The sequence below is a fragment of the Tenrec ecaudatus genome, chromosome 4 (genome assembly GCF_050624435.1).
Source record: "Tenrec ecaudatus isolate mTenEca1 chromosome 4, mTenEca1.hap1, whole genome shotgun sequence".
NCBI lineage: Eukaryota > Metazoa > Chordata > Mammalia > Afrosoricida > Tenrecidae > Tenrec > Tenrec ecaudatus.
Window position 1 is genome coordinate 120348117 of NC_134533.1, and position 22192 is coordinate 120370308.

The window sequence follows — 22192 nt, forward strand, 5'->3', positions numbered from 1 at the left end:
GACGACATGTGAGGTCCTCCTTAGTGACCTTGGGGGAAGCAGATTCAGCAGAAGGGAGGGAAGGAGCGAGGAAGGGGACCTCACAGTAGGACTCCCAGCTATGCAAATACTCAGTCACTGGCATTGAGTCAACTCTGACTCATAGGGACCCTATTGGACAGAGTTAGCCCCCATGGGTTTCTGAGACTAAATCTTAGTGGGAATAGAGAGGTTTGTCTTTCTGTCTCAGAGTGGCTGCTGGTTTCGAACCACAGACCTTACTGTTAGCAGCCCCACGTGTTGCCCACTATGCCAGCAGGACTATGAAAGTAGTGCAGACAACATACAAGGCTAACAGAGAGGAGACTGAACACTGGGTTGGGTGTCAAGAGACTTGACACAAAGCCTGGGTCTGACCATTTGCTATGAATGTGAGCTTGGGTGAGTTAACATTATCTAAGATGCCGTTTCCTTGTTGGTGAAATCAGGAAATCAGATCCAATTCTGAAGCTGTTGGGGTGTCCTTGGTGGAACAACAATTAAGCCAAAGGTTGGCCTACCGGCATGCACCTTGGAAGAAAGACCTGGCTCCCAACTTCCGAAAGGCCACAGCTTTGAGAACTGCATGAGTCATCATTGACTCAGCAGTAACTGGTTTCCTTCATGTTATTTGGCTTCTTAGGGTCGTTGGTGGGATAAGGAACTTCTGTACAGCACCCAGCCCAAACCAAACCCAAACACACTGACATGGAGCAGATTCTAACTCACAGCAAGCCTGTAGCACAGGACAGGATTGCCCTGTGTGTTTCTGAGACTAACTCTTCAGAGGCACAGAAAGCCCCTCATCTTTTTCCCTCGGAGTGGGTGGTGGCTTTGAGCTGCTGACCTTGTGTTTAACGGCCAACACATAACCACTAAGCCACCAGGGCTCCTCGAAACACCTAACAGGTGATACAAATTAATGTGGTTGAGGACTCACATAGCAATCGCTTGGCCTTTGGAGGTGATGCTTCAAAGGTAAAGGAGCCCTAGTGGTGTGAGGGGACAAGCATCGGGCTGGTGACTGGGAGGTTGGTGGTTCAAATCCACCAGCTGCTCCACTGGCTGCTCCACTGCAGAAAGATGAGACTGTCTGCTACCCTAAAGATGTACAGTCTTATAAACCCTACATAAGGTCACTATGAAAGATGAGGCTTTCTACTCAGTAAAAAGCTGCAACCTCAAAAACTCACTGGGGTGGTTCTAGTCTGCCCTAGAAGGTCGCTATGGGCTGGAATTGACTTGCCGGCTGTGGGTTGGGTTTGGTTACTCACAAGCAAAGCTGGTCATGGCTACTCAGACACTGGGAAGAGTTTTGGAAAAGTCTTGATGAGTTGTTTCCCTCGGGTTCCTCAGATCCATAGCCTCTCAACCGACTGAGACGCATGCACGCGCGCGCGCACACACACACACACACACACACACACACACACACACACACACATGCAATGACCCAGACTTCATTTATTTGTTTGTTTGTTTGCTTATTTTTAATGACAGTAGAAAGTCTCATCTTTCCCCCGAGGAAGGGCTGGTGGTTTCAAACTGCTGGCCTTGCCACCATTACGCCACCAGGACCGAGAGGCCAGGAGGTTGGGAATTCCTGCCTGTGCCACAGCTGAGACAAGTCCTCGGGCTCCTGCAGATTCTGTGGGATATCGTTCCTCCTCCTTCCAGGGCCCATCGAAGCGATCACTTGGCTGGGCTGACCAATGGTCAGAACCCTGCACTGGGAGAACGAGATTCCTCTTGCAGGGCAGGCTGTGCAGCTGATGAAACAGGGCCCTTGAACTTCTGCATCTCCTCAGTTTCCTGACCTGAGCAGTGGCTCGTCCTGCCTGCTCGCCTGCTTAGGAGGGAGAAGTGCTGGTGGCGGTACTCTTTGCATTCGAGGAACAGCACTTCCTGTCCTGCAGGTAGGAGCACCCATGCTGATGGGTAGGGTGCCCCTCGCTCTGCTAACAGAGCGTGTGCACTGAGAACCAGCTCAGGTTCCTGCTTCCCCACGGGGCCCCCTTATCTCCCGGTCCTAGTCTCTGGAATGTTTGAGTCTTAAACTTTCACCTCTTCTTCTGACTACATGTCCCGTTGGTTCCTGCGTCCAATCAGCAAGCACACGCCGGAACACCACCACCTAGAACACATTGTGGTGGGTTTCACACGTGACATGGCTCCGCTTCTGCCCCGTGGAGGTTTAGAGTCTGGTGAGGGCAGAAACCTCTCCAGAACAAACCCAAATGGACACTTTGGCCATTGAAGTCCAGAGAAGGTTTGTGAGTTTCACCTAAGGAGGCCTGGGAGATGGAACGGGAGGGCAGCATTTGAGCCGATCTTGGCAGGAAGAAAGAGGGGGCTTTCTACTCCCATAAAGAGTTACAGTGTCAGAAACCCACAGGCCAGTTCTGCCTGTCCTGTAGCGTTGCTGTGAGTTGGAATTGACTTGCTGGCAGTGAGTTTGCTTTTCTGAGTTTTGACAGGAGGGGATGGGGGTGGGGCGGGGCAGTGGGGAGGCCTGCTGAGTTGAAAGCACAAAGCTGAAGGGCATGCTGTTGGTCAGTCTGTAGGTCAGGCAACAGGCCAGAGATTCTTACAGTCCAAGTCTGTAGATTGGCTGAAGGGCAAGATTCCTGTTTACAGTCTGGAGGCCAACAGGTGGGTCTTGGGAGACTCAGCTGATTACTTGCGACCCACCACATTATGGAGAGAACTCTACTTCACTTGAGGTCAGCTAATTGTTACCACAGGCTTTGCAGAAGCCACTAGACTAGTATCTGACGGCCCGGGCACCACAGCCTAGCCAAGGTGACACTTAAAACTCACCATCACTGGCCGGACAGAAGGGCAGAGTGGCACCGGGGGCTGAGAACGCCTCCTCTCTTCTCTGCCTTCCTTTCTTCTTGCCTGCCTTTCAGCCACCTCCTCTCCCCGCCCTCGGAAATCAGCTGTGTCATCCACACCATGCTTCTCCCCTCTGCTCTCCGCCTTTCTGGGTCTAACAGATTAGACGCTGGGTGACTGGGTGGGCCCTCCAGGCCATAGGGTGGACTTGGGGTTCTCCCATTATCCTCTGTTCTTCAGTGACAGCTCAGGCAATTTATGTGACCTGTTGCCTGTCAAATTCTGTCATAACCCGGGCCATCTCTTCATTTCATATCTTCCATAAACTCCAAGAAAACGGTTCCGGAACTGAGTGGTCCATGGGAGCTGGAGCAGCCCTGGGCTTGGGCGGGGCAGGGCAGGGCAGGGAAGGGCAGGGCAGGGGTGACTATTAGAAGGCTTGAGGCCTGCAGTCCAGCAGGAGCGGGGTCCCAAGCCAGACCTGATGAGTACCTGGTGTGTTTTCTTTCCCGCCGGATGCCCTCCACTGCCACCGCCTTCCCTCGCCTGCTGCAGTGTGCCAGATCCTGCCCAAGGGGGTCGTGGCTGTCCTGGGACCATCCTCCAGTCCCGCCTCCAGCTCTATCATCAGCAACATCTGTGGGGAGAAGGAGGTGAGTGTTGGGCCCATGGGGGGAGCACCTGCCGGCTGGCCGGCAGCCTGTGTCCAGGGACTCCAGGATGTCGTTGACCTGAAGGGCTTCCAGCAGGAGGAGCCCCTCACCGCTGGGTTGGTCCCATTAACAGTAATGCCAGGACAGTAAGAGCTGCGGCTTTGTTGTTGACCCGAGCACTTGCTTTGCTCCATGCTGTTTGGATGGGGGAACATCTTCTGGGGGTCTTCGGCCTCGGGGCGGTGCCTTCAGTGGTACAGGGGGAGAAGAGGAAGGATGGTGGCCAGGGGAGGCCAAGAGGACAGGCCCCTGGACTCCAGTACTCAGCCCCCATGAGCAGCTCCTCAGTGATCTGTTTCTCTATTGGAGGGCTGGGGAAGAAGGCCTTCGGGAGGAGGGGCAGCTGTATTGCTAAACTAAAGTTGGGAAACCTAAGTTCTCTGGAAAGGAGATTTTGTGTTGTTTTCTTCTTGAGCCTCCCACCCCTGTGTTTACTCCTCTCCTCGGTAGATTGCCTCCCCCACCACACCCCCCACCGCCACCTCCAATTGGACCTGGCCTTTTAAGGCATCGAGTCCATGTCCTCTGGTGCTAGCTTCCTGAGAGATACAACATGGCGGGGAGAGAGTCCTACCTCCTCCAACTCCCCCTCCCTTCTTCCCCAGAGACAACAAATGGGAAGCAAGCTTCCCTGGAACCAAACAGACCTTTCCTTCAGATATATCCTGGGGAGTCCTTAGGAACAGAACTCCTAGCCCCTCCAGCCCCAAGGCCTTCCTGGTCAGGTCTTGGGCCGATGGGGCTAGGTGGTGAGGACGAGCTAGGGAGAGGGAGGAAAATGGTCAGGGGAAGGAAGGATCAATGGTTCACTGGCCCTGTAAGTGCTGTGGTGACAAGCTTCCAGAAGCTTTAGCCTTAGTAAGAGTCAGGAATAGGATGGGACACCCCACAATGCACGACAGCAGAGGCCCCCCTGGCCACCCGCCCCTGCGGAGATGAAGGAGCAGCAGACAAGTGGCTTCCTAGCCCATGACCTCCTGGGATCACTTTGAACAGAAGTCTTGGGCTGTGGGCAGAATATCTGTGTTCCCCATTTTATTGTGGGCCCACCCATCGCATTGTGGTCTGCACATTAAAGGGTTAAAGGGCCCTGGAGACACCCATCCCAGGGTTGGCTGTGCTCCTTGGTATCTGGGCCCTTCCCCTCTAGCCTCAGCCCCCTGAGCTTTCTTGCCTGGGAAGGACTTGGGCTTGGTCCCTACCCACTCCACTTTCTCAGATATCCAGAAGGATAATTCACAAGCCAATCAAGCCAGAAAGATATATCCATCCCTCTGTAGTCCCTTCTAGCATCTCACAGGCCTCGGCCCCAGGAAATGAGCGCTGGGGTTAAACTGAAATCCCTCTTGACAAGTTCCATGTGAAATCTCACATCGGTGGCAGGTGGTTATTTCAGCAGCTGCTCTGATCGTCACCAAGTGAGGTGGCCAAGATCTCAGCCTCCAGCCTCTCTTCTGTACTCTCTTGGCCTTTTCTCCACCACCCCCCACCTCCTCCTTGTCACCTATCCCTGTCACCAAGCCCATTCTAAAATGCTGTCCCCCTGGGCTGGAGCTGGAGATACAGACCCTGATTTCCCAGGCTCCAACCCCCAGCCCAGCCCATCCCCTGCACCATCACCAGCCAGCCAGACAGCAGCGCTGCCCAGGGACCGGCCAGACAATTACCTCCTTTGTCTGCTCATGTTCCTTCCAGAGCAACCTTTCCTCTCCGTCCAGATTATGCACTTCTTTTAATATTTGATAAAGCTGAACTGCCTTACACTGATTCCCCCAGCTCCAGGGAAACGAGATGGAGTTCTAACCAAGGAGGGCAGTCCTTTAAACGCTGCTAACCTGGCAGCAGCCGGAGTGGCTGGTTGGTTTGGGCCTCAGTGCTCTCCCGCCGATCAATCGTGGGTTGATCTCGGTCTTAGAGAAAGAGTCAGCAGGAGGGGGCCTTTCTGAGCAGCTGGTTGATTCCCCAGCAGCTTTCAGGCTGGAGAGCCATGCTGGGGGCTCCTCGTCAACATCCAACATCGCCTTCCCTGGGATGCCCCTCACCCCCATCCCATGCACATGCAGCTCCCAGGAGGAGGAGCGAGAGAAAGAGCAGAGACCGTGAGTGCTTACTGCATGATAGGTACTGAGCATCCTTTCCATACAGAGACTCCTTCTGACCTCCCATCTATTGTTGTTTCTTAAGAGGTTTGCCCCCAACTCACACGGCAGGGTCTGAATGCAAACCCAAGGCTGTAGAGACCCAAACCCACTTGTTCTGCATCTTCCCGAGTCCTTAGCAACATCCCTCATCTGTGGATTTCAGGGTGCCTGTAAGATCACCTCCCCCCTTTACTGGAGTGCAGGGAAGGGGTGACCTGGCTGCTCTTGGAGCCCAGTGGATGTGATGGACACACACGGAGGACTTTGGTGGGTCATGCTTACAGGTGTCAATCAGCCACTCCACCCTGCCCTGCCCAGCCACTACCTCCATCTTGTTCCTGTGCGGCTACTGTTATGTTTTGTTGTTGATATATTTGTTCTTTAATGTTTTTGTAAACATTTTATTAGGGGCTCATGCAACTCTTATCACAATCCATACATATACATACATTAATTGTATAATGTACATCTGTACATTCTTTGCCCTAATCATTTTCTTTTTTTTCCGTTTCTTTTTTTACATTTTTTAACATAGTACTCGTTTTAGACAAATGCTATAGGCTGTAGGACACAAGAGGGGGAGAAAACCCTCTGTGACAGACATGCCTCAGGCCGCCGTCACTCTTCAGAGTGTTTTGTAACTCACCAGGCTCTCCCCAGTTCTGAGCACTTTCATCACTGCAAAACACAGGGCGATCTTGCATGGTGCTTTCTACGCTCAATAGCTAATGCTGGCTGAGTGTGGGTTGTCCCCGGATGTCTGTTTCACCCCTTTCTCAGAGGAGCCCTGGTCTATGACCAACTTCCCCCAGAAGGATAAGACCAGCAGCCTCCTACAGAGACCCCCTCAGCATCTTCTCAGACTCCTGCTAAGACACCCCTGAACCATCGTGCAAAGAGGCTGCTGCGGTGCTTGCTGAGCAACCCATTCTCGAAGCCAGCAGACTCACCCCCGGGGAAGTTCTTCCTGCTGCCTACCCCAGTTGTAGTCGTTGTCCCAGCAGTACCTAACCAGGCTTGCTACAGTTTGGCCTTCCCACACAGAGGCCCTCGCTGAGGGATTGGGGTGAGGTTTCTACCCCATCTGCCTGTGATCGAAGCGCCAGGCAGGCCTCAGCTCTCCCGCCTCCAGATGCCAGGGCTGAGGGCGACAGACCCAAATCAAGGTGGATAGCAGCTTATTACATTTTAACTTTCTTGTTACCCACGGAATAGCCCACGCTGCCAATAAAGCAGCCATCGCAGCCTGTTAATCTCTCTTCCTAGGAGAAGAGCGGGAGGCGGCAGGGGCAGAGCCTCCCGGATATATCAGTAATAGATGCAGACGGAATCTGACACTGTCCTAATGAAGCCAAAGCAGGGATTTATTTACCTGGCTCCATTCACCACTTCTAGACGGGCTCTCAGCCGTCGGTGTGGCCGCTCCCTCCTGATGGAGCCTCCTGCCTGCCCTCTGCCTCCCAGCTGCCCCTCAAAAGTTAGTGTGGAGCTGGGTTACCCAAGTGTTGGCTGAGCTGGTAGAATGGGACGCCTCGCTCAGTCTCCAGGGCAGTGGTTCTCTCTCCTTGCCAACTTGGCTCTGATGAACTCACCACAAACAAACTATTATAGGGATTATTCCTTTAAGAGTCATTTGTCCCTCCTACCCAGCAAATAGTTCCTCTGGGAATAAAGACTTCTTGCTATACGTTCTCAAGGGATGGGCATCCTGGACGTCCTAGCGTGGAGGGAGGCCTGGGCCTGCCAGCTTGGCCTCTCACCAGCTAGGCGGCATCGGGCAGAGGTCTTCTGCAGGCGCCCGGCCTCCTTCGTTTTGTCTCACGCGGCGCTTTTCCTCTTTCACCCACCCTGGATCTTCCCCACTGCCCGTTTCACGCCCCTGCCCAGGTCCCCCATTTCAAAGTGGCCCCAGAGGAGTTTGTTAAGTTCCAGTTCCAGAGATTCACAACCCTCAACCTCCACCCCAGCAACACCGACATCAGCGTGGCTGTAGCCGGGATCCTGAACTTCTTCAACTGCACCACCGCCTGCCTCATCTGTGCCAAAGCAGAATGTAAGTTCCCCTCCACACAGTCCAGTCTAGGCTGCTTCCACTCCGGCTTCCAGTCCTTCTGGCTAAAGACACACCAGGAAGGGGAGGGTGCCCTCAGATGCTGTGGTCTGAGCACCATTGGGTTTGGGGAATTCGTGTGTGTGTGTGTGTGTGTGTGTGTGTATGTGTGTGTGTGTGTGTGTGTGTGTGTTTATACAGGTGTGTATGTAAGACACACACAGAGAATTGTCCAGGTCCACCCTTTGCAGAGATCTGGGTTTGGGGAGAATGTGGCCAACCTCCAAGCCTCTTTGCATCAGCAAACTTAATTCCCACATTCTTAAGGAGATACAAAGCGAGAGGGAGAAAGGGAAAAATAAAATTGGCTGCATTTGTACTTGATGGGTTGAAGAGCTGCTTCCCCAGAGATCTGGTTTTGCTGATGGAACAAGGTCCAAGGTCAATTCCTGATAAAGCATTTTTTTTGCAGTGCAGGTTTGGGGAATGCATTTTCTCGGACTCGCAGACAATTTAGGACATAAATTTGGTGTTTATGAGATTTAGCTAATTTAAACCAGTACCTCCCAGCAAATCTGTGCAGCTGTGTGCTCCTGGTAGCAGCTGAGTACCCACATGTGGTCTGGCGCAGATGCTGGCCACTGGCTACCACTGAGGCCCGGTGCCTGAACCCCAGGCAGCTGGGTCTAACATAGCTTACCTACCCACACACCTTACCCTGCAGATCTTTGGTCACTGTCCTGTCCAAGTTATGCCACCTTCCATCAGAATCTGATTCCGTGGCTCTCAGAATTCCTCTGCATACTGAAGCCCCTCCGGTGGTCCCTAACATCACCCAAAAATAAAAGCCACCTCGCTCCTGAGGGACAGAACCACTAGCTTAATGAGACCTTCACACCTGAATGCTTCCCTATACATCTATTCAACATCTGTCCCTTACTAACAAGCCCTGGTAGTGTAGTAGGCTATGCATAGAACTGCTGATTGCCAGGTCAGTGGTTTGAACCTCCCAGCAGCTCTGCAGGAGAAAAGCGAGGCTAACTACTCATCTCTGGCACCCAAAGTAGCAGTTCCACTCCTCTTAGAGTCACTCCCAGTTGGCCCTGACTTGGTGGCAGTGTGTGGCCCTGGTGCGTTATTTACTGGATAACCTCCCAGTGCCAGGAGAGCAAGGGTCTTGGTGGTTTAGTGGGCTAAGCGTTGGATTGCTAATTGCAAAGTTGGTGATTCAAATGCAGGAGCTGCTCCTTGGAGGGATGTGGGCGGTCTGCTCCCATAGCAACAACAGCCTCTAAGCCTTATGGAGCAGTTCCGCGCTGCCCTGGGGAGGGGGGGGGGGGTCACTGAGCGTCAGAGCTCTACATCGGTGGGGTTTGGGGTTACTCAAGAAACAGAATAGCTATGTGTGTGCTTAGATCTTCTCTTTAATTCTTACACCGACCCAGTGAGTTGGGAGGTATTAGAATTTTCCATCTTATAGTCAAGGAAATTGAAATTCAGAGGTGAAATCATTTGCCCAAAGTCACGTAACTTATGCAGGAGAGGCTGAGGTCAAAGGCAAGTCTTTCGTTGCCAGTTCAGGGCTTCTTCCAGAGCTCTCTGTGGGACATGAAGTCGCCGTGGCCCCGACCTTGCAGGGAGACAGCAATAGAGGTCCTCGGTACAAACGAGATCAAGGTAGTTTATGGTAAGTGGTAAATGTGCAGTGCACCTAGGCCTTGGGACTTTGAAGGATGAAAAATATTTAGAAAAGTGATGGGGTGTCCTCGATAAGGAGAAGGGGAGGGGAGCAGGAATCTGGAAGGGATGCCGAAGAGAACCCAGTGAGAGCTTTGAGACTGCATTGGCAAGGGATGCAAAGAAAGGCGCAGGGAAGGGAGTGGAGACCTTGGAGGAGCACAGAGGGGATGTGGGCGTGGTCCTGTGCCACTCAAGAACCCTTGGAGGCTTCTCCCAGAGCAGTGCCCTCAGAGGGAAGGTAATTCCAACGATGAGGTAGTCCTGTGGTGCAACTGGCTTGGGATACATTGAGGGCATGGACGTTGAGCATCTCAGATTTGACCAGAGAAGCTAGACACTCAGACTTGAGAAAGAAATCTGATCGCGTGGCATTTTTCACTGGACCCGATAGGAACCAACACGCCGACATGTGCGCAGTCAATGCACGGGCATGCGGCGATCCAGAGAAGGGTGAGGCTTGTGGGAGAGAGAGGAGAAGAGCAATATGCAGTCTCTGCTCTCGGGAAGGTAGCAGCCTCCTTGGGAAACCAAACAGGGCCTCTGTTCAACAAGCAAGGAAGACACTCAAATGATAAGTATTGAGTCACAGGGAGTCAGAGCGCACTGGAATTCCCAGGCAAAGATGGACAAGAGTGGAATGAACAGTCTGATCATTCCGTCACAGAAGAGGAAGCCGACTCAGAAAGGAACTTGAGTTTCCTCAGCTCAAAACTTCGCACTCACTGTCATCAAGTTGTTTCTGACTCATAGGTTTGAATACCCTGATGAGTAAGCGGGAGAACTGGGATTTGAACATAGATTTCTTGGACACAGTGCATTTGACCTTCATTGTTCTACCCTCCTTCTCCAACCGGGCCCCTCTCAACCTGCGCTGGCAAATGCAGTTACCTACCAGCACGGGTGACTATTTGAATATGCATGAATTAAACAGAATGAAAGTTACATTCCTCGGTCGCACTAACCACCTTTGGAATGCTCAGTAGCCATAATGAGCAGCCCAGCTATGACACACTGCTTCCTCCACAGACGGTCGTGTCGGGCAGCACTGTGTAGATCATCAGTGTTTTGCAGCCAGAGAGTTCCATGGCAAAAAAACAAAACAAACAGAAAATACAAATGTTTGGATAATATTTTATTCTCTCTCCTCTCTATAGAGATTGGCAACACATATTAATGTGAGCATTCTGCGATACACTGTAGCCAAGACAATTACAGTTGTCTTGACTTACAGCACATTCAAGCTAGTACACTTATGACCAGCTGGTTTATTTATTTTACATCATGCCATTGTAATTATGTACTACATAAAATGCTAAAATATATCTGTATACTTACATACAATGCTACCAACCCCCAAATACAAAATAAAGATGGGATCTATGAAGATAAATGGAAGACAAGAATGCTTGAAGTTAGCTATCCTAGGCCTCGTGGGCGGAAATGGACTGGTATTGGCCATTCTTAAGCAGATAGTTGTATGGTCTACTACACCAGAAATGATTGAATTGCAGAGGCATGGCCTGCATTGTCAAAAAGAACATCTCAAAATCTAACCTACAGGACAGTGCTGTCAATGATAGGACAATCTCCATGTAGCTACAAGGAAGGCCAGTCAATACAGCTGTTATTCAAATGGATACATTAACCCCTAAGGACAAAGATGGAAGAATGGAAGATTTTTACTAATGTTGGCAATCTGAAGTTGATCAAGTATGCAATCAAGATGCATTGGTAATCGCTAGTGGCTGGAATGTGAAAGTCAGAACAAAGAAGAAGGGTCAGTCGTTAGACAATATGGCTTTGGTGATGGAAGTGCCACCAGAGATCATGATATGAATTCCCTAGGACCACAGGCATATTCATTTAAAATACCTTTTTCTTGGTAGCATAAATGGGGACTATATGTGTAGACCAAGTCAGGTAGAATACACGGGACTCAATATATGTTTAAGTGTTGGATTGCCAACTGCAGAGTTAGTGGTTTAGACTCACCAGCTACTCCTCGGGGGATACATTGTCAACCTATTAAAAAAGACCACTGAGGAGCTCGGTGTCATCAGTCAGCACAAGGCCAGGGCCAACTGTGGAACAGACCACAAATTGCTTAGATGCAAGTTTAAGTGACACTCAGGAAAATTAAAACAAGAGCTAAAATATGACCTTCAGAATATCCCATCTGAATTGGGTGACCATCTCAAAAGTAGATTTGAAAAATTTAACAATAACCAAATCCCTTGACAGGATGGGTTACTTGGCTTTGGGATTTGGTGCCACAATACATTGGGCCATCTAGGTCAGTTGGCATCACGCAGTCCACAAAGGCAACTTTGTTGAGCAGCATGGGCTGGGGGTGTCTTAAAAGCTTGCACACGTAGCCCCCTAAGATGGAACTGTTTGTCTCTCTTCATCGAGAGTGAGGAAGAGAATAAAAGTCTCAAGGAAACAGTTAGTTTGAAGTATTAAAGGACCATGTGCACACTAATGAAAAAAGCTGAGACTCCCTCGAAACCAGCAGAACTAGATGGTGCCCTGCTACCACTATCGACTGCTCTGCTCAGGACCACTAGGAGGCCCTTGAGAGGTGGGGGTGGGGAATGTAGAACAAAGTTCAAAATTGTGAAATAAAATGACCAGACGTATACGTCTGAAAGAAATGAGTGGAACCCTCCCCCCAAGATTGTGATCCCCATACACCCTCAAGTCTGGAACTGAACTCACCTCTGCAGACCAACCAATATACAATTCGATCGAGTTAGTAATAACATCGGGGAAGCATGGAATTCTCAGTACAATCAACCAGATGAGACCAAAACAGTAGAATTTGCCCCAAAACTAAGCACAGAAGGCAGGGAGGGGCAGGACTAGTGGAAATGGGAAGCCGAAGGAGGCAAGGATGGTGAGGCTTTGTCTTACGTGCTTCAGACATGTCATTAGGAGAGACCAGCCTTTGGAGAAGGACACCGTGTTGGTAAAGTGCAGGGGCAGGGAAAAGAGGAGCGAGATCCTCTGACACGTGGGCTCGGGCACAGGAGTGGGGGTGAGGGCGGCGCAGGACTGGGCGGTGTTTTATTCTGTTGTGTGTGGGATCCACGTGGGCTCGCTCGGCGGCACCTAACAACAAGAACAACAATGAGGAAAAACGGAGAAAAGTGCTGTTACATTGAGGGGATTGTCCTCAATGCCACGGAGCATAATGTGTATAAATTGTTTAGTGGAAAGCTAATTTGCCCTGTGAACTTTTACCCATCATTTCTAAGAGATGACACAATTATCCTCCATAAGAAAAGAACGCATCCTTTTCTCCCTGATCCATGCTGAAAGCCTTCTGGTTCCTCCCCTGGGAAGCCGGGTGTTGCATGTGATGACGCCTATCATTCTTGGTCATACTGACATTCTGTGTTTATCTTTTGAGGCAATTGAGTCTAACGCTCTTTCTTTGTGGCACCTACATAAAATTGACACTTTTAAAGTAAATTTTTTAAAAGAATGCATAGAACACGAGTGACCAAAGACCAGACAAAATACAAGATGACATCCAGGACATAAAATTGAGAGGAAGGAAAAAGGTCATTAAATTTAGACAGGAAGAAAGGAACTAGTAAAAAGGAACATCAGCAAGTCTCTGAAATTTGCTCTTGAATGCAAAGTATCTGAAGTGAATGCGAAGAAAGGTTGAGGTGAAAGTGTTGAACAGAGACCCGAAAGCAGTTTGAGAGGACAAAGGAAAGCATTAACAGTGAAATGTACCGTGAACTGTGTAAGACCCCGAGTCTTCCCCAAAGGGAAGACCACGCTCAGTCTTTCTCCAACGGAAAGAACTTGAATTTCAATATTGAAGGATTCTACAAAGTATTGCTAGCTTCAGAAAGCCTTAAAAAATAGAAATAAAATACAGACCAAAAAGAATTGGTCAAAGTTGAGCTATTTCAGGAGGCAGCATATAATTAAGAGCCAATGGGATTGAAGAAAGAAGTTCAAACTTCACTGGCGACATGAACCCAACAAAGCCTTCCGGAATTCCCAGAATACCACTGGAGATGGCCGAGCCATCAGGTGCATGGCTGGAAGCACTCAGTGTTCAATGACAAGAAATGTAGAAGGCAGGTACCTGGCCAGATGACGGGAAGAAGCACACGAAGACAAGTGTTTGTGTTGATTTCCGAAAAGAAAAACTGATCCAATAGGATATTGAAATTACCAAACAATATCATTAATATCACAAGCAGGTAAAATCATGCTCGTCAAATTAAAAATAATTTTTACCTGATGGTAGCAAGGAACTGCAAGAATTTGAAATTGGATTCAGAAGAGGGCATGGAATGAGAGCTATCACTGATGATGTCAAGCGGGCTTTGGCTGACAGCACAGAATACTAGAAAGATGTTTGCTTGTGTTTTATTGACTATGTAAACGCAGTTGACTGGTGGATCAGAATAAATTATGGATAGCGCCGTGACGAGTGAGAATTCCAGAACACTGAATTGTGTCTGTGCAGAGCCTGTGCATAAGCCAAAAGGCAGTCATCCAGATAGAACAAGATGCTACTGCTCATGATTTAAAATCAGGAGAGGTGTGCATCATGGTTCTATCGTTTCATGTTCTTATTGGCCCCGTCGGCTAAACGAATGGCTTGAGTAACCAGGCTGTGGGAAGAAGGATGCGGCGTCAGCATGGCAGGAAGGCTCGTGGACAAGGCGGGATGTCATCGCACAGCCTAACATGCACCTGCCCCCTGTATTTCCAATCACCGCATGTGCGTGCAAAAGCTGGCCAGGGAATCGGGAAGACCAAAGAATGGGTACATTTGAATGACGGTGTTGGATAAGCGATCTTTTGGAGGAACATAGCTAGAATGCTCCCTGGAGGTAAGCATGACAGGATTTTGTCTTGTGTCCTTTGGACCCGTTCTTCGGGGGACAGCGGTTTCTGGAGAAGCTTGGACACCAGGCTTGGTACAGCAGAGGGTCCGTAGCAAAGAGGAGGAGTCTCGACATGACGGGTCAATTCAGCAGCTGCAACGGCCGGCTCAAACAGCGAGGAGGGCAAGGAGTGTGCGGGACCAGGCAATGAGTTCGGACTCACGCGCCAGCACTTCGCAACAATAAAAGTCAGTCATGGAAGCAAAAAAAAAAAAAAAAACCTTTTAAAAAAGATGTATTCAACGTACAGAATTGTCGCAGCAGAGTGAGTCGGAGACTCCCTGAATTTACTTCATCACTTTCCAAATAAGTTTGCCCATGAGGCCCCAGAAGGACATCCGTTGAGTAGTCCTCAGGACACGGGTGTTTTCTGGAACGCAGCCAGAATGGCTGCACCCTTGTTGTGACATCCTTGCACGACTGGCTGGTATAACGGAATCACTGATTCTCTGCTCCAGTGATACTGAACTGGAGCTGCTCCCCACTCCGCCCTGTGTCCCCCGATACAGAGAGGGTGTTGAGAGCAGAGGTCAGGCTGTAAACTTCTCTAGGCAAAGATGGTCCAGGTGTCTTCCCCCTTGTTGGTACAATGGCTCACAACCTGACCAGAAGTTCTTTCTTGTGTCTAGCCACAATCCCTCTGGCTTCTAGGCTGAGCACTTGTGCTGCCCCTCAGCACTTGCTGAGGTTTGATAAGTAAGCTGCAGGGATGGTTGCCAACCATTTTCCATGTGCTGACAGGGCGCTGGGTACCGTGCCCTCCCAGCCTGGGCTCTTGTCTTGTGCTGAGTCGGAATGGACTGATGACAGTGGGCGTGGTGATGTGTGGTGTGGCCTTCACACCGTTCCTTACAGTGGCCAAACATTTTCAGTGGCTTCACATTTCTATCCTCCTTCTCCTCAAAGCATTCTAGTCTTAAGGAGGCATCTTGGAGCTGTTAGGGACATGCTAAGGGTCACCAGTGGGTACCTGGCAAAGGCAAGAGTCTAACTCGGGCTCACTAACTCATCAACTGGCACTTCCTCTCCTGTGCCCCTTCATCTCCTTGCTCTGCACACACAGCCCGTAGCAGCTGGGGGCTCCAGCTGGCACATGGTGTCATTCACAGGGCAGATATCCCAGAGGCCAGCCTCCCCTTCTCTCCTGGAGCAGGGCTGCAGGGTGACCGAGTGCAAGGTGAGGCCCTGGGGAGGATGCACCTGCCCAGGCATGGGGGAGACTGGCCAGCTGGCTGTCCAGAGGCATCTTAGCAGCCACACGATATCACCTCTACTGGGGAGACCCTCCATCTAGGCTGTACAGTGACTGAGGACACCCCACCCCACTCAGGCCATTGAAAGGAAGGTGGGCAAAAGGGCAAAGAGGATTAAAAATCTAATCAAACGATGCAAAAATGAGGGCCTGCAGTGAAATGCGGCTTGAGCTCAGAGGAGACACCCGTCTGCCTTCCTTATTAATGCAGAGCTGAGCGACACGGCACGTAGAATTAGGAACAGAATCTAATTCTATTTTCCAGTCATCAAAATTAGGCATAACCAAGATGATTCCACGGGGAATCACGCCACTTAGTCTGCTTCTTCCCTGAAGTAGATTTTTAATAAGTGGGGTTTGGATTAAGTAGAGCTGTATTGTGGGTTAAATTATTTTTCTTTAATGGGAAAAAAACCCCAGAATGACTGATTTTGCAAGGACCTCGTTCTGATGAGGTTAGGGACCTCGGTGGGGCTGCGCCAGTCACCCCACAGAGCAAAGGACACTGGCTGTTGGGGGATTGCAAGAAGAGCTGGGACCTCAGAGGCCAGTGTGCTAGGACCCCCTGCCCCGCCTGGGGCTTATGTTGGACACCCTCAGGAGGGCCCCAGAGCCGTTGAGTCCTTGTGTTCCCTGGGTTTCTTTGTACCTCAAATAAATGGCCCTTCATCGGGGGAGGGGGGCTCCTTTCTAAGTATGTATTCTCTCTCTCTTTCTCTCTCTCTCTTGTTCATTCCTTCCTTATGTTCCCCCATCATATCCCTTCATCCTCTGCTACTTATTTATGACCCACGTGGTTTTAGACAACTGACAACCTCTCTTTAGCTCATTTCCTGGTTTTCTAGATTTTGGGGGGCCTAGTACCTGCCCCCAGGATGGCGGGGTTCCTGGATAGGATGGCATGTACAGATGATGCACCACCCTGGCCACATGTGGGCTTTCTTCCATTCCACCCTCCTTCCCTCCTCTCCACTCCTTTTATCCCTCTTCCCCTCCCTCCCTCTTTCACTTCCTCCCGTCTTTCTTTCCTCCCTCACATGTACATATTCCTTTTGAGCAAGGCTACCAGGAGAGACCACTCCCGGGAAGAAGAAGAAAAAGGACCCCATCATACTTGGTGAAGTAGAGGTTCAGCAAAAAAGAGGAAGATCCTTAATGAGACGGTTGACCCAGGGCTGCCAGTGACAGAAGGCTCCAGTACAGTAACCATTGTGAGCTTGGTGCAGGGCCGGGCAGTGTTTTGTTCTGTGGCAGGCAGGGCACCCGAATCCCTCTTGAACAAGGCTGGGCTGGGACCTGGAGTGCAGCCTGATGCGGTGAGGTGAGGTTTGGCTCTGCCGTATTTGTCCCTGTGGTCACAAAACCTGGTCCAGGTTGAAAGGCGGGGAGGAGACTTTGATCTCCAGGAAGTTCCTACTCCCAAGGAGAAAGTACTGCAAAAGAGGGTGCTGTGAAAAAGAGAACTGGATTCAAGTCAAGCCAAGCTGCTCCACTGCTTAGAAGCTGTGTGATATTTCGCAGGTCACCCTCCCTCTCTGAGTCGGAGTTCCTGCCTCAGGCTCGTGGTCATTGGGTGGAAAGCGGGCTCAGAACATGATACACCTGTCACTGCTGCTAATCCACTCTCAGCTCTGGGGACTGGCAGTGGGCCATGGCAGTGGGGTGGAAGGCAGGGGTGGAATGATAGCCAGGTGGAGGGTCCCCGAGCTCAGTGTTTGAATGCTAACCCAATGCGCCACAGTTCAAACTTCCGCAGAGGGACCTTGGAAGGAAGGCCTGATAACATGCTTCCAAAAGGTCAAGGCCTGGAAACCTGTACATTGAAGTTCTACTCCACACACATAGCGTCCAGTCAGACTTGACTTGGCAGTAACGAGTTTTAGGTGGGCAGAGGGCAGTGGTCAGCAGTGGCCTTCACCCATGCCACCCCCAGTAGACTCTGGGAGGGCTTTAGTTGATTATAAACAACTGAAAAAAAAACAAGCAAAAAACCACTGCCATAAAGTTCGTGATGACTCATAGCAACCTGTACAAGTTTACAGGGTAGAAAGCCCAGTCTTTCTCCCGAGGTATTGCTGGCGGTTTTGCTGTCAACCATGTGGCCCGCAGCCCAATGCATACACACAATCCCATGAGGGCTCCTTTTGTTTATTATATTACACAATTAATTATGCGCTGTGCAGTGTGCTCAGGATTTTGCATTATCTTCTTAAATTTCAAATGGTCTCATTTAAAGTGCAAGATAGCCACAGAAGGCGGGCTCTATTAATACTCTCATTAGGTACTTGAAGAAAAGTGAAGCCATGTCCATTTTCAAGGTCACTCAGTGCTCATTTCCTGGCCTAACACCAGAGAAGAGACAGAACTGAGGGGCCACACTACCCCCTTAGGGGAAACTGAGGCCTTCCCATGCTAACTCGAGGGGTGGGTCTGTTTGGAGCTAGAGAACCTGGGGTTTAGACCCTGGCTCAGCCCTTTGCCTCTGGCTCTAGGGTCTGAGCTCGGTCACTGAGTCTCTCCTGCCTCTGTTATTCTCTGCTGTTATGCGGAGATGTTAGTAATACCTACCTGCCAGGGCAGGTGTGTGGGTGAGATCAACCGTGTTTGTCACGGAGCTTGGTGGCCATCGGAGGCTGTTCCCAGGACAGGGGTGCAGCCTGGCCACCATAGCCGAGGCCCCAGCTGCTGACAGACACCCTGAGGTGAAGAAGCCACGTGAAGCAGAGGCACCCTCATAGCGGGTGGCCAAGCCAGACAGGCAGGACGGTGGCCCCTTGTCAGAGAGAGCATTGGTCTGCTCCTCCATCCCCGGCCACCCTCTCCTCTGCCTCCCTCATTCTGCCCTTCTGCCTAGTCCTGGGGCCAAGCCTGGGTGTGGAGCAGGACAAGGTGGGGGCACAGATAAAGTACATCTTTCAAGCCTGCAAACTCCCAGTCCGCCCCTCTTCCCGCCTGAAGTCAGTGAGGTCCTCTTCCTCTCTCCGTGTTCCGAATGTGCCCTTAAGACCCTGTGCCAGGCGGGGAAGGGGAAGTAGGAGTTAGGGGTACAGATCTATGTACAATGTCACAGCCCTCTGATCTAATTCGATCCTGAGCACTTCCCTCTGAAGTGCTGCCCACTCGATTGAAGGCGCTGCCTCTCCTGGGATGGTAGCATTTCCCAAAGGAGCCAGCCAGTGGAGCCGGTGGGAGATTGAAATGGGGCATGTTCTTCATGGTGTCTTTGATATAAAGGTTTCCTGGGTTCCCGCTGCTTAGGAATCTGTGTCCCTGTCTTACGGCCATGTCCAAACCTGGCTGGACCTCTCATGACTCTGTCTCCTCCCCTCTTGCCCGCTGCCTCCCAGGCCCAAGTCGGCCTCCCTCCTCTTCCCAGAACAGCTGGCCTGCTGATCTGCTCATCGATCCAGCCTGAGTGAGACTAATAGGCTCCCAGGTCGCCCGCCCTCCACCCTGCTCTTGGCAGACAGGCCTGCTGCGGACCCAGCATCCCTGAGAGAGAGGAGGGCTGGGTGGACGTTGAGAAGAGCAGTTTTTAACGCCTTTGGTGCCAGTTGCCTCTGGTCGATTGGAGAAAGCCAAACTGAACTGAAAAACTCCTAATACTCCGAGTGTAACGAAGCCACACTTTCACTTCTTGAGATACCGCTTACTGCCTAGAGTGACAAAGTCGCCTCTCTCTGATTAGGTCCTTTGGTCCAGGAACACAGTGAAGGCTGCCTAGATTGACTCTCCATCCACTGGTTTAGTTCTCTCGACAACCATTCCTCAAGAGCCACTCAAATACCTACAGTGACAGGGAACTCACTACCTCCTGGTGCACCCCGCTGCGTCTTCAGACAGCTCCAAAAGAAGGTTCTCCCTCATACTGAGCAGAAATCTGGCTCTTACAAGTTCTACTCACCCGTGACGTGAGCGTTACTCTTCGAGGCTGCCACAAGCAACTGTGCTGCAAGGTGGCCCTTTTGCCCTTTAGAAGACACCCGTAGGGGCCCCCGAAGGCTCCACTTCTCCGGGTTGGGCACTCTTTCTTTCTGCTGTGCAGTTGTGACATAGTGCCTCTTACCTTGACCTGGCATTGCTGCTCCCCCAGCCTTAAAACACAGAGGCACTGTCTTCTGTCAATGAACTGTGTCTAGGCCAGGCCAGGAGGTGCTGCCTGCCATTGCCACAGACGAGGTCACTGAGCTCCAAGAGTTCATGTACTGTTGCTATAATTAAAAACCCATCGCTGAAATGATTACGGTGCATATGTACCTGTGTGTGCACATCCACACGAGGGTAAGTGAGAAATACTGCTACTGAAGGCTATGGATGACTGTGAAAGCCCCAAACCATTGGCAGAGCCCCTAGAGCAGCGGTTCTCAACCTTCCTCAGGCCGCCACCATGTGGTGGTGACCCCCCAAACCATAACAGTATTCTTGTTGCTATTTCATCACTGTCATTTTGCTACTGTTATGAATCAGGTGACCCCTGTGAAAGGGCCATTCAGCCCCCCAAAGGGGTGGTGACACAGGTTGAGAACCGCTGCCTTATAGGGACTAAGCCTCCATTGAATCCCTTGGTCCACTGGCCAGGTCTGTGAACAGTCTTGCACTCAGACACTGCACTGGAAAGTGGATTGTTGCAGATGTCATTGGGTTAAAATTTAGCAACTTACCATTTGTTTTCTCTTTTGATCTATTTTTAACTTGTTCTACTTTTTTTTTTAAATTCTGCTTCCTTGGATTGAGGTTTTGTCTTGTTGTTGAGCTTGTTTGTGTTTGTTTGTTTGACTGATTGATTTTTCTTCTTATGAAGCCCAAGATAGGTAAATCTCCAGAGACAGTAGCTACATAAATAGTTTCTTGAGGCTATGGAAGGGAGAAAGGGGGGGCTTTCTATGTGTATGAAGAGATGCACTCTCAGAAGCCCACGGAGGCAGCCTACCCTGCCTTGGGGGTTGCTCTGATTCAGAATGGACTTAACGGCAGTGAGGGAGGGAGGGTTTCGGCACGGAGATGGGGGGAGGAGGGGAGCTAATAATAATGGGCACCAGAGTGGAGACTGTGTTTTTAAACTGAATGTGATGCGGACTGCACCAAGCTTTTTAATATAGGCAAACTTGAATGATATGGAATATGAATTAAAGGTCAATAAAACTGTTTTTAGAGTATTGGTACAGGGATCCAAGCAATGCACGCATTATTCCATACATCGTTCCAAACAAAACCATGTTTAAACATGTCTTTATGATCGGCGGATGACTGCAGACAAGTTCCCTTCATGATGTACTGGCCACTAGCCCCCTTAGAGGTCGTCCAAAGGAGATCCGACCAAAACTCGCTTCCAGGAGATCAGCAGGCCAGATAAACTTGAGGCAGACAGGCCAGCTCAGGAGGTTATGGCAACTGGCTTATGGGATTCAGAAGGGGAATCCGGATAGATTTTCTTAAAGATACTAAACGATTGTGACAGCTTGGTTTAAGAAAATTAAAACTGCACTGGTGAGAAAAAGATCCAGAAATTTGCACCAAAGGATTTCTTTTTTTCAATCAGGACAATGTTCTTGTTCGTTCTCTGACGGTAGGTCACAAAACCACCCGACAAGCATGTCATTGGAAACCCATTCCCCATGCATTCTACAGCCTCGTTTGCTCCCCAAACCCAAAGACCAGGTAAAGGGACCACGCTGGGAGTCCCCAAGGGTGGCAATTTTGGCAGGCTATAAATTGAAAAGCAGAGTCCTCTGAGGAAAGGGTAGAGAGAGGGAAACCCTGCCTTTGAAAGTGTGTGGACCGGGAGGGAAGCTATGTCAAAAAGAACAGCTTCACAATTTAATACTTTTATTTCATATAACTTTCCATGATTTTATAGCCATATTTTTTAATTTATCCTTGTGCACGTGTGTGTGTGTGTGTGTGTGGTTTCCCTGAGTGGCACAAGCAGTGAAGTACTCAGCTGCTAACAAAAGGATTGACAGTTCACATACCAACGGGGCACATCAGAGAAACATCCTGGAGATCCGTTGCCTAGATACCAGACGTTGAGCATACTATGGGACACAGTTCCACTCTGTCCCCCATAGGATTGTCATCAATCAGAATCAACCCTGCATTGATTTGCTTGTTGGTATGGTATCTATTTATGTATGTATCTACAAACAAACCTTGGTGGTCCCAGGGGTTAAGTGTGGAGATGCTAACTGCAAGGTCCATAGTTCAAGTCCACCAGCGACTCTATGGGAGAAAGATGAGGCTATTTATTCCAGTAAAGATTTATAAGTCTCAGAACCCAGAGGGAGCAGTTTTACTCTGTCCTGTAAAGTCACTATGAGTTGGAATTGTCTCAATGGCAGTGGGTTATGTGCACACGCATACGCACGTGCACACACACAGACACACACACACTATCCAGTGTTTGATGTGGTTTGCACCCGAGAACTGTAATAGGTGGGTTGGATGACGAGTCCCCTCAGAGTTTGGGAGAGTGTCATGGGGGGAGTGAGGTGGGCTCAGGCCTGGGGAACCGAGAACAGGTC

The 22192-nt window shown here is 50.3% G+C and overlaps 1 protein-coding gene across 4 annotated transcripts in view; it reads left to right on the plus strand.

The window, feature by feature from the left end:
- The window catches only part of GRIK4 (glutamate ionotropic receptor kainate type subunit 4), a 435808-nt gene that overhangs the window by 209624 nt on the left and 203992 nt on the right, over positions 1-22192 (plus strand). For all 4 annotated transcript variants that reach the window (XM_075548795.1, XM_075548797.1, XM_075548798.1 and 1 more), the window contains exons 3-4: positions 3412-3509; positions 7598-7763. In XM_075548795.1, coding sequence (XP_075404910.1) covers positions 3412-3509; positions 7598-7763 — 264 coding nt within the window. The remainder of the gene's footprint in view (positions 1-3411; positions 3510-7597; positions 7764-22192) is intronic.